The sequence below is a fragment of the Cnephaeus nilssonii genome (genome assembly GCF_951640355.1).
Source record: "Cnephaeus nilssonii genome assembly, chromosome: 8".
NCBI lineage: Eukaryota > Metazoa > Chordata > Mammalia > Chiroptera > Vespertilionidae > Cnephaeus > Cnephaeus nilssonii.
Window position 1 is genome coordinate 24,584,506 of NC_137079.1, and position 13,064 is coordinate 24,597,569.

At 39.3% G+C, this 13,064-nt stretch overlaps 1 protein-coding gene across 1 annotated transcript in view; it reads right to left on the reverse strand.

The window, feature by feature from the left end:
• Positions 1-231: 231 nt before the first annotated feature.
• LOC307104495 (disintegrin and metalloproteinase domain-containing protein 2-like) overlaps positions 232-13,064 on the reverse strand; it is a gene marked incomplete at both ends in the record, with an annotated part of 59,698 nt that continues 46,865 nt past the window's right edge. Inside the window, 5 exons of the mRNA XM_079779381.1 lie at positions 232-295; positions 1,407-1,566; positions 4,264-4,402; positions 4,660-4,734; positions 12,338-12,521. Of these exons, the coding sequence (XP_079635507.1) occupies positions 232-295; positions 1,407-1,566; positions 4,264-4,402; positions 4,660-4,734; positions 12,338-12,521 (622 nt within the window). The remainder of the gene's footprint in view (positions 296-1,406; positions 1,567-4,263; positions 4,403-4,659; positions 4,735-12,337; positions 12,522-13,064) is intronic.

Genomic DNA, 13,064 nt, shown 5'->3' on the forward strand with positions numbered 1-13,064 from the left:
AAAAATTGTTAAAACACTGCAAAAAATTTTAAATGATGAATTGCATAGCATTTATGTTTACTAATCCATGATGTAGCTTATACCATTGAAAAATATTCTCCAATTTGTCATTATATGCATCTATATGACTATCACCATTTAATATATATTTGTATTATTTATATTTATATTTATCTAATACATTAAATTTTATCTGTCTCTTCATCTCATCCTTCAAATATTTGATACTCACTATGATATTATGGATTCTCTATTTTCCAGGCTACTCTTGGGTTCACTCTCACTTTCAAGTTCCCTGTACATTTAAAAACAAATATAATCACTTAAAATTATATTTTCTTTGAAAATTACAGTACAAAACTGTGCACTATATGTCTATACTGAAACAATTTTAAATTCCTTTCTGAGATCTAGGAGCAGCCACTATTTGAAACTGCTTTATCACTGAAATAATCTTTCACCAGTAATTAAGACTAACATGAGAAAAAAAACCCACAGTAATATAAGTTTACCTGAAAATGAACTTAGATAATTTTTATATTTATAACACTATTAGCTAAATAACTTTAAACTTTTTTGACATTTATCTTCTGCCCTGTTTCTTTTATTTATTTAATTTTTTTTCAATTGCAGCTTACTTCCAATATTATTTTGTATTAGTTTCAGGTATATGGCATAGCAGTTAGACCATCATATATTTTACAGTGTTCCCTACAATATTCCCAGTACCCACCTGGCACCATACATAGTTATTACAATAGTATTGGCTATTTTTCCATGCTATACTTTACATTCCCATGACTATTTTGTATCTACCAATTGTACTTCTTAATCTCTTCACCTTTTTCACCTAGCCCCCAACCTACATCCCTCTGGAAACCATCAGTCTGTTCTCTTTATGAGTCTCTTTCAATTTTTATTATTTATTTATTTTGTTCTTTAGATTTCACATATTAGTGAAATTATATGGTATTCATTTTTCTCTGACTGACTTATTTCACTAACTACTCTCTTGGATTTCTCTGTTACCTTTTAATAAAACAGTGCATGCAAAATTCTTTGAAATATATAAATATAAAAAATAAAGTAGTAATGGTTAATACATAGTTAATAATTAAGATGAAATAATAAAAAGAGGTAAACAAACATTTATTAGAAGTAATCTTGACTTAATTTTACCCCTAACAGAGTCCAAGTTGTTATAAGATTAAAATTTTTGACATTTAAAAAAATTATGTTCATTATATTAATCCTTAATATATTAGGAAGTATTAAGTTTCCATATAAAGATAAAATTAAATCTGAATTATTACTTGTAACATTATCATAATGTTATTAATTAATAAGTTACTATGGATATTAACAAATTATAAAAATAATAAATCTTATATATAAAATCAATATACTCATCGCTTGTATAGTCCTCAGTTTTCCATTTCTTTCTTTGGAAATAAACTTTTACCAGGGTTACTATCATTATACAGAGAATAACACAAAAAGGAATGAGTAGGAAAAATGGCCATCTCGAAGGTTTGGAAGGATAAACATTCTCAACATAGAGTCTATCTAGGAAAGAAAACATCAGTGATTTAAAAGTAATTATGAGGAATATAGCAAAGACATGTTTGTATTTCAATATAACTATTAGAATAAACTTTTAGATGGCCGCCTCCATGTGAACAAAAGATGGCCGCCAGAAGATGGCCAGCAGGGGAGAGCAATTTTGGGTGATCAGGCCAGCAGGGGAGGGCATTTGGGAGGGACCAGGCCTGCAAGGGAGGGCAGTTGAAAGCGACCAGGCCTGTAGGGGAGAACACTTGGGGGGGCCAGGCCTACAGGGGAGGGCAGTTGGGGGGGACCCAGGCCTGCAGTGGAGAGCAGTTGGGGAAGACCAGGCCTGCAGGGGAGGGCAGTTGGGGGGGCCAGACCTTCAGAGGAGGGCAGTTGAGAGGGAACCAGACCTGCAGGAGAGGGTAGTTGGGGGCGACCAGGCCAGCAGGTGAGGGCAGTTAGGGATGACCGGGATGGTAGGGGAGGGCAGTTGAGACTGACCAGGCCTGCAAGGGAGGGCAGTTGTGGGGGACCAGGCTGGCAAAGAAGGGCATTTAGAGGTGACCAGGCCAGCAGAGGAGGCAGTAGGGGGCAACCAGGCTAGCAGGGGAGGACAATTAGGGGCAACCAAGCCAGCAGGGGAGGGCAGTTAGGGGTGACCAGGTCAGCAGGGGAGGGCAGTTAGGGGCAATTGGGCCAGCAGGGGAGCATTTGGCATCAATCAGGCTAGCAGAGGAGTGGTTAGGGGGTGATCAGGCTGGCAGGCAGAAGTAGTTAGGGGCAATCAGGCAGGCAGGCAGGCGAGCAGTTGGGAGCCAGAAGTCCTGGATTGTGAGAGGGATGCCCAATGGGATTGGGCCTAAATGGGCAGTTGGGCATCCCTTGAGGGGTCTCAGATTAGAGATGGTGCAGGCTGGGCTGAGGGACACCCCCCTGTGCATGAATTTCATTCGCCGGGCCTCTAGTTTACTAATAGTTTTGAACAGTTTCCTACAGTTCTTTCTACCACACATCATCCAGTGCCAAAGCTATTGCCACACATATTTAGATACTTGTTATATAAGTACACCTTCTGGTATCAAATTATTTTCATTTATATATGAGAAAGATAGATATATAGATGTGATAGATGATGCTAGATGCTAGATAGATAGATAGATAGATAGATAGATAGATAGATAGATAGATAGATAGATGATAGATGGAGCTGTGTGAGCAACTACAAATTTAGTAACTTAAAACATTCATTTAAAATTGATCATTGTGTGGGTCATGAATTTGGGAAGGGCTTAGATGTGTAGTTGTGGTTTTGTGCCTCAATGTAATCAAATTTCATACAGAGCAAATGGGTTTCAATAGAACAAGTGGTCCAAGAAAGAGAACCAAGAATTTGTATTCTGAAAGACCCAGTCAGAATCTTTAGGAAGACTATGGAAGTCCTAGAATCTCACTTCTGAACATTTTATTGATTAATCATATTACTAAGCTCAACCTAGATTCTAGCAAAGGAGTAGTCTCCTCTGCTCATTGGGGAAATGGCATGTGTGTGCACGAACAGAAGCAATTGATTTCAATTGATTTAAACAAAGCTGCTACCTGTTGATTGTTGCTACTAAAATGGAAATAGCTCGATAATGCGTAAATGTTATAATTTAGTAATCTATTACATATATGGTCTTAAACAAAGAAATGAATGTGGAAATGTTAAGAACTACCTCTGGCACAAAATCTGAAAAAAACCTGCTTTAATTATATGCAAATTTAGGTTTTTATATAAAGTCTGGCCCTATGCATCCCTGGATATGCGGGCTTGCTCCAAGATCTATTCCTGCAGTGAACAAAAACAATTATAGGATACTACATTCACCCAGTTTATTGACTTTTTATCTTCTAGTTAGATTTATCCAATGGAAGTCACTAGATACAATTTAGAGTATCAGAAGAGTGAACTACCCATGGTATTTATCCCATTTCCTCTCCTACATCACTAATAATGGCTGTGAATGCTCCATATCTCTACCTCATGCTGGACAGTACCTCTCCTTGTGGTTTACATACTAATATATAGATTTGACCAAAGTTATATGTCATGCCACATGGCTCAGATTCAGGTTCCAGAAATGCCACCTCCTTTTATTGTTCTAGTAGGCCCAAGAAGTGATTGATTTCTGCTGTTGTTAATCTCTGGTTTGCTTCACCATTCTCTGATTGGTTTTTATCTCTGCCATTATGTCTTACCTGATGCCTTATATTAAATTCCTTCTGTATAAAAGGACTAAACTGATTTTCCTGCCTTGGCCCTGACATACCTCATCTACAATATATATTAACTATGTTCTATTACATTACTCTCTGTAAGTAAAACGTAAGTTAAATAGATCATCAAACCTTAGAGGGAAGGTAGGGGGAGGTGGGGTTAGGGGGAGAGATCAACCAATGGACTTGCATGCATACATTATATATAGCCTAACCAATGGACACAGACACCAGGGGGGTGAGGGCACGAGTAGGAGGGTTGGGGAGCAATGGGGGTATAAGGACACATATGTAATACCTTTATCAATAAGAAAAAAATATAGCTATATATGATTTACTATTTGATGTTCAAACATAATCTAAATATAAATTGCTAGACAAAACAGTATTTATTTCTTTACTTTAATAAGTTAAGATGTGTTTTAATTGTATTTTCAATTTGCTATTAATACTTACCACGATTAAGGCCTTGGGACCGTGCAACTGGAAAATTGCCACTGTCAATACTCCCACCAGGAAATGATTCTTTTTCATCTTGGCAATTTGGAGGTAAATAGCTGGGGTTACAGTGGCAGTTTTTTTTATTATTGCATACCTGAAAACAGAAAAAATGTCACTTTATAATATAAGTAGTTCAAATTATTTGTGTACAAGTAGAATTTTAAAATAATACTTAAGTTAGATAAGACCAATTTTATTATCTGGTTTATGAGTACATGAATGAATGTGTGTGTGTGTGTGTGTGTGTGTGTGTGTGTGTGTGTGTGTGTGTGTGTGTGTAGCTGTGTGTTTGATTTCCTAGGATCACTTTCAATGATCTCTATTCTTGTGTGTCATAGTACTGATACTTACACCGTGATTGTTGCATTTTTGTGCAGTACAGTCATAACCCAAGTCATTATCTATACACTTCTGTTGCTTGCATATCTAAAAAGGAAATAAGCCAAAGTAAGTTAGCTGAAATGTCATCTGGATTTGTCATCTAATTAAGATATATTGGTTTAAGAATAAATATTATATACTAACAGTAGGTAATTTATAGTGCTACTATGTTTTTATCACTAGATAAGACTCTGATTATCTGAGAGTAAACAAAACATTAAAAACATTTTCCCTGCTTTTCCTGGGATGGAAGGTACAGACGTGAAATAAATAAAATCAAAGATTAACATGTGTTAACTAGTATAATGAAAAAATAGTTACATTAAAAATAAGTACAGGGAATTTACTAATATATGAGAACAGTAAAATATTATGGAGCACTAACATTGAACAGAAATTAATCAAGCATAGAAATGAAAGACAGGTACTTGTAGAAAAATAAATAATATTTAAAATGATCCTACATTGGAAATAGTATGGAACCTTTGAAAAATATTAAGGGCAATGTAGCTGTTAGACAGAAAATAGCCATTGAATGATTGATTAATGTTTGAGTTCTACAATGTGCTTTGCCCTGAAAACACACACACACATACAAAATCCTATTGTTCATATTACAGTAAAAGATATAGAAACACAAACACAGACCAAAAAAAAAAATCCCTAAGCATGATGTGACTGAAGTTCTTATGACAGGTTTGTGTAGGACCCTCTGATCTCAATCAGAAAGTTGGCCTATTACCTTTAAGCAATTGGTTTTATTTAGAGATTTAATTGAAAATGGGAAGCCAATAAAAGTAGGTTTTGGAAAAGAAGATGGTAAGGCAAAAGAAAATGTAGAGAGATATAGTAGAATGACATTTAGTCCAGAAAAATAACCATAGAGTGAAATTGAGTGATATTGGTTTAGATGGAAACCAGTAGTTGTATTTGAGATATAGTTAAAAAGTTTAATCCACCTAAATTTAGTGATAAATATGATGGAAAGAGAGATGGGTCAATGACAACAAGGTTTCTAGCTTGTCTAACTCTTTTGGTTGTGGTACAATTAATTGAGATAAGGAAAGCTGAGCATAAAGTTCAAAAGTTTACAATATTTTTTAAGACTTCTTTCAACTTACAATATTAAGTAATACTATGCTTTAAAAATTAAAAATAATGTTTATTGCACTCATAGAAAGCCTTAGGGTAACTGATAATAAACCAAATAACACATAATTGAAAATATTATTTTTATAAAAGTTTTCTAAATAATATTGGAAATATTTATTTGGGATTCTTTTCTCTTGAAATATGTATGACCATATGTACTAATTTTTAAGGTCAGAGAGTGAATAGAATCTGCTCACATAGATTTTGCTAAACATTACTGAGCATGGGGAATACATTATTGATAGTGTCTGATAATTATAGCAACACATAACTCTAAGACTTAGAAAGAAATATACTGATGACAAGTATAGTCAGGTTATTTTGAGTGGTTGTGGAAGTAGTCTAAAAGTTCTGGATAGAGACTAGTGTTCCTGTAGTTAAAAACATATCTGTTCTGTTAGAATGATCCCTTAACACCTATCTAGAACTTAGGCAGATAAATTAGATATATAATTATCAGAGCTGTTGTCCAGAAGAAGATAAACCTAATTCTCAGAATTGTTAAACAAATTCTTTGAGCCACACTAGAAAGTTGATATTGTTTCAGTGCAATGAAATTATTTTTTTCTGATTTAGCCTGTTTACTTCTGTTGCACCATGTAGGAAGGCTAGGGAGAAACACCATCCAAAGTAGGAATCTACAAAACTGCAAAAGTTATTTATCTCCACATAAGAATAATATAATGAAAATAATGGTTCTTCATTAAACTCTCTTAAACATATCTTTTTTACATTTTTTATGAGACAAGAAATATAATGCATCTTCTTATTCTTGTCACTTAGGCATAGTAGGTTTCTGTAGAAACCTTCTTGTATGGAGTGCCTAAAATGATGAGTAACACAAACAAAAAAGGTATATATATTCTTTTAAAATAAACATATGTTTGTTACTGGAGATAAAGTAAAAGTTATTTTTAAGCTCCGAAAATGCGAGACTATGTGATTTCTCAAAAGAATCAAATACTGAAGCCAGCATTATTCCAGTGGCCATCAGTGACCAGACATATAGAATTTAAATAATAATGTTTACCCTATGAGCAGGTTTTACCTAATCTTGAAAAAAAAAAATCTGGAGAGTAAAATAGTGCACTGGGAAGTCCCAAGTCCTATTCTCCCTTGGAAATATTTTTTAAAAAGGAGGAAGAAAGAAAGGAAGGGAGGGAGGGAGGGAGGGAGGGAGGGAGGGAGGGAGGGAGGGAGGAAGAAAGAAAGGAAGGAAGGTAGGGAAGGAGGGAGGGAGGGAGGGAGGGAGGAAGGAAGGAAGGAAGGAAGGAAGGAAGGAAGGAAGGAAGGAAGGAAGGAAGGAAGGAAGGAAACCTATAGGAACTTTGGAAGCAGTCTAAGATTTAAAGCAACCAAGCAAATCCCAACCAAGAGAAAGCCAAAAAGGTAGAAACCTTTGTGGCATTTTTGTTCACCCTTGTGTCGTTCCTTTGGCATGCACAGTTTTGGGCTGAAGAAGCTGAGTTCCCAATTCCCTCCCTAAACTGAAGGGAGCATAAGAGACCATATTTTCAATATTACATCTGAGAAGTTCCTGAGGACTTGTCTCATTTACCTAATTTAAATCTCAAATGGAGAGAAGCAGTGGACACAGCTCAGGAAGACTAAGACTTTGCAGACACCTGGGGCAAGAGATTATGGGTGAAGACATACAATAGATCATCTAAGGCCCCAAAGAAATGCTTGCATGAGACTATTTGGAATAATATGACATTTAAAACATTCATAAATGTGGGAAATCAAAAAAGTCACACAGAGAGAAAGTTATTACAAAGTTTTTTAAATGCCTGAATTTTATGTGAGAATTTGGGAAGACAATTCTTCATTTAAAATTTTATTCCTAATTTTTAAAATTAATATTAGTAAAGTTATGTTGTAATAAGATTTTATTATGTATGACAAATCTATATATATAAAAGCCCAGTGACCATTACTGTGGAACAACCAGAACGACCAGTGGCTATGATGCGCACTGTGGCAGCCAACCAGCCTGATCCAGGCCCCAATTGCCCCCCCACCCCAGGCCGACCCAGCCCCTGATCAGCCCCCAACATCCCGATTGGGGGTGGGGCCAGCCACCAACCACCCATGGCCCCTCCCCCTGACTGGTCCCTACCCCAATCAGCGGCCCCCAGAATCTCTATATCACTGCTTGGCTTCCTGGTGCATGTACATTTAGTTTAAGCACAAGAAAATAATTATCAATCCCTTCTGACCCCAACCAGAGTCTCCAAAGGGCTCTGCTAATACTGCAGCCAAGGTTTGGAATTCTCCCCCCATGGCCCACAGCCCCAGGAGACCTTCCAAGTTAGCCAAAAAGGCAACCTAAGCATTAACAGAATGGCAGCCCTTTGCAGAGGAACATAGAGAGGCTGGGTGGAGATTTTGTGAAATTTCGGTGCCTTGCAGATTAGATGAGCTTTCAATCTCTCTTTAAATGGGGCAGCGAAGAGGACCCACAGGCTGCCAGGAGCAACAGTGAAGGGTAGGCACATTCAAAAACAGAAAAACTTTTAAATAAACAGACATGAAGATCATATTGGGAAACTGAGGGTAGTGCCCCAGGAAGAATGTAAAAATCATTAAAGGGCCATCATCCATCTTGATATACATTTGCAAACAACACATAAACAACTTCATCTCATGGCATGTGAAATGCAAAAGAGTTCTGTTGTGGGTTTTCTTTTGGCCATCCTTAAAGTATAATTGGATCTAGCTGGGAGAAAGCTATAGCTTCCAGGATTAGACACCCCGGCTGGCCCATCCCTGACTGAACCCCATTGGGGCAGGCTGGATGGATCCCACCTGTGCACGAATTCATGCATGGAGTCTCTAGTATTTCCATAAGATCAGGTGAAAAGAATATATTATAAACATGTATACATTTATAATGATTTACAATTAAAATGTGAAAAATATTAAGATTTCATTTATTCCTGGTTACAACCAAAACATAAATTTTTACTCCTCATTTCCAAAATAAATATTCTGCTCCTGAGTCAATTATATTTTGCCTTTCCCTCTGTTCTTCATCAAGTAATTTAATGCATTATACTTCTTATTAGATGAGAGAAAATTTGTAACTTAAAATTTAGATTTGAGAATAATTTAAACCAGCTTTGTTGTGTATTTATTTATATATACACTAGAAGCCCACTGCACGAAATTCGTGCACGGCGGGGGGTTGTCCCTCAGCCCAGCCTGTACCCTCTCCAATCTGGGACTCCTGGAGGGATGTCTGACTGCCCGTTTAGGCCCGATCCCACCAGGATCGGCCCTAAACGGGCAGCCGGACATCCCTCTCACAATCCAGGACTGCTGGCTCCCAACTGCTTGCCTCCCTGCCTTCCTGATTGTCCATAACCGCTTCTGCCTGCCAGCCTGATCACCCCCTAACCACTCCGCTGCCAGCCTGGTTGATGCTTAACTGCTCCCTGCCAGCCTGTTTGCCCCCAGCTTCTCTCCTCTGCCAGCCTGGTCACCCCTAACTGCCCTCTCCTGCAGGGTTGATCACCTCCAACTGCCCTCCCTTGTAGGTTTGGTCCCTCTCAACTGCCCTCCCTTGCAGGCCGGGTGCCTCCCAACTGCCCTCTCCTGATGGCCATCTTGTGGTGGATATCTTGTGTCCACATGGGGGCAGGGTCTTTGACCACATGGGGGCAGCTATATTGTGTGTTGCAGTGATGATCAATCTGCATATTACTCTTTTATTAGATAAGATAGAGGCCTGGTACAGGCGTGGGGGCCAGCTGGTTTGCCCTGAAGGGTGTCCCGGATCAGGGTGGGGTTCCCTTAGGGCATGGGGTGGCCTGAGCGAGGGGCCTGTGGTGGTTTGCAGGCCGGCCACGCCCCCTGGCAACCCAAGCAGAGGCCCTGGTATCTGGGATTTATTTTCCTTCTACAATTGAAACTTTGTAGCCTGGAGCGGAGCCAAGCCTGCTGCTCCCTCTGGGGCGGCAGCCATTTTCTGTGGCAGTTAATTCACCTTCTACAATTGAAACTTTGTAGCCTTAAGCGGGTGAGCCTGGCCAGGGTGTGTGGAAAGCTTTGCTTCCCCTGTTGCTGCCGGCAACCCTGGCCTGCTCTCTCAAGCTCCATTCTGCCGCCATTTGTTTGAATTTCTTTACCTTCTATAACTGAAACTTTGTAGCTTGAGTGGAGGCTTAGGCCTGCAACGGCTATGGAAAGCTTGGCTTACTCTGTTACCTGGGAAACCTTGCTCTCTGTGGCTGTAGCCATCTTGGATTGGGGTTAATTTGCATACTCGCCCTGATTGGCTGGTGGGCGTGGCTTGGGTGGTGGGTGTGGCTTATGTAGCGGAGTGATGGTTAATTTGCATATTACCATTTTATTAGAGAGGATTACTGACATGTATTTCATAGAGCAAAAATTTAGGAAGTCAGAAATTGTGATACATATCCATATGTACTATGCTATATAATAAAGAGGTAATATGCAAATTAACCCTCATGCCCTCACAAGATGGCTGTCTACAACCAGGTTGGCAGTGGGCCTAGTGAGGGACTACCAAACGACTGAACAGCAGGCTGTGTAGGGTGACCAGGCTGGCAGGGGGGTTATTGAGGAGTGACCAAACTGAAGAGCAGGCTATGTAGGATGACCGGGCCAGCAGGGGGGCCAGTTGGAGGCAGCCAGGCTGGCAGGGGGGCAGTTTGGGGTGACCAGGCCAGTAGGGGCTCAGTTAGGGGAGACTAGGCCAGCAGGGTGGTGCAGTTGGGGGCGATTAGACTGGCGGGGGGGGGGGGGAAGTGTGGGGCAACTAGGTTGCTTTGGGGGGCAGTTAGGGGCAACCAGGCTGGCAGAGAGGGGCAGTTGGGGTGACCAGGCCAGCAGGGGGGGCAGTAATTGGAAACCAGGCTGGCAGGGGGGGGGGCAGTTAGGAGCGACCAGGCAAACAGGGAGGGGGCAGTTGGAGGCAACCTGGTCGGCAGCAGAGCACAGTTAGGGGCAATCAGACTGGCTCACAGAGGCAGTGCGGGGCAATCAGGCCAGCGGGGGCAGGGCAGTTAGGGGCAACCAGGCAGACAGGCAGGTGAGCGATTAGGAGCCAGCAGTCCAGGATTGTGAGAGGGATGCCCGACTGCTGGTTTAGGCCCAATCCCCAGCCTAAACAGCAGTCGGACATCCCCAGAGGTCCCAGATTGGAGGGGGTGCAGGCTGGGCTGAGGGGACCCTCCTCCCATGCATTAATTTTATGCACTGGGCCTCTAGTTGAATAATAAAATTAAATAATAGAATGGGATGTTCTTGTAAAAAATATGCAGTTAGTATAGGTACATAAGTATGTTATATATTGATGTCCTAAAAGAATGTATATACAATGTCTGTAGATTATATTACATTCTCAGAGAGAGAGAGAGAGAGAATGGATAGAATGTTCATAAAAGTAGAAAGAGTAGTTACACCTCATTTATGTACCTTCTATTAATTTTTGCTTTACTCTATTCATTCTATGCTGGAGGCCTGATGCACAAAATTCGTGCAAGAGTAGGCCTTCTGTCCCCCGGCTGCTGGCACCAGCTTCTCTCCAGCCGCTAGCAGGCACCTGGAACCCGGGCTTCCCCTGCAGCCCCAGCTTTGTCTAGAAGGTCATCCGGAAGGATGTCCAGAAGGACATCTGGTCTAATTAGTATATTATTATAGATTATTATAGACTAGAGGCCCGGTACATGAAAATACATGCACTGGAGGGGTTGGTCCCTCAGCCCGGCTTGCTCCCTTTCACAATCCGGAAGCCCCCAGGGGCAGGAGGCAACCCGGTGATCAGGGGAAGGCAATGCTCCCATCACACTTCTGCTGCTGCCACTGTTAGCAGCGTGAGCCACAGCCGGCCCTGGTTACCTGAGCCTCGGGTTGGCCCTGGCTGACTGGGCAGCCACCATCAGAGGCTTGTCTGCACCTTGGGTCAGCCCTGGGTAGCTGGGAAGCCACCACCTAAGGCTTGCCTTCACCTCAGCTGGTCCTGCTTGCCTGCACCCCAGTCAGTGGGAGGTGCAGGAGGACCCAAGGCCCCCAGTGGGGCTGAGGGGACTGGGCACTGCCATCTTGTGAGGCCATGACAGTCAATTAGCATATTCCCTCTTTATTATGTAGGATTATTCTTATCACTAAAATGGTAATATATTACTTAACAGTTATTTTAAAGTAATTATATCATAAGATAGGTCATAACATTAGAAATACTCTGTGTATTATAATTTAACAAAATAAAGTGAATGAACAATGTGGTTCTCAGATCAGTGATTGCAAAAAAATTTCAAGAAAAGAGGCAATAAAATATTCATGGTGATATCATATATGCATGAAAACAGATTATGTATTTTTTCTTTTTTAGTTTTTTTCTTATTTAAAATTTTTATATTTTCTTATTTTTGAAATTGAATATGTATTTAAATTATAAGGAAAATACTAATCATGCATGTAAAAATAGAGTATAAATTAGAAAGTCATTTGAGACTAAAAGCTTACATACCTTATTTGTACCACAAATAGTTCCATCTTTCACCCACATCTTGTAGCTATCAGTATGGTCATGTTTATATTCCAATGAGACACAGATATTTCCATTTACATTAGCATAAATAACAATGGCTTGCGAAATTTCAAGTATATTTTCACTTTCGTGTTTACATATTAATTTTCCACACATCACGTCACTATAATTTACAAATAAATAAAAATCATTAGTTTTAAACACAAATAAATATTAGAATATCATTTCTAAAGCAAAAATATTTAAATAAAGCACTGAAGTTTTGAAAAACAATTATATGCAATTAATTGTGAAACACGGAAAAAATGAGGGTTTTACCTGCATTGATAATAATGGAACATTTTAGTAATGATGAACTGCTTCCTAGATAACCTGATAATTTTTGTAATGATTATTTTACTTTTTTGATTCTTAGACATAATCAATTTCCAGTTTATTCTATCTTAAAAAATTAGCAACGTTTATCCTTTTCAGTTTTTTAAACATAATACCTACTCTCACCATTATGGGTAAAAACTTTGAAATATTTTATGTAATAAATATTAACATGTAATCACTAAAATACATCATAATGATAGCACTGTGAAGCACAAAAATTATGCAAGTTACCAGAAAATAAGAAAAAGCATTAATAATCTCCAATATTTATAGGGAACTCATACAATTTAACAAAAGGAAATACACAATCCAATAAAAAAATGGGCAA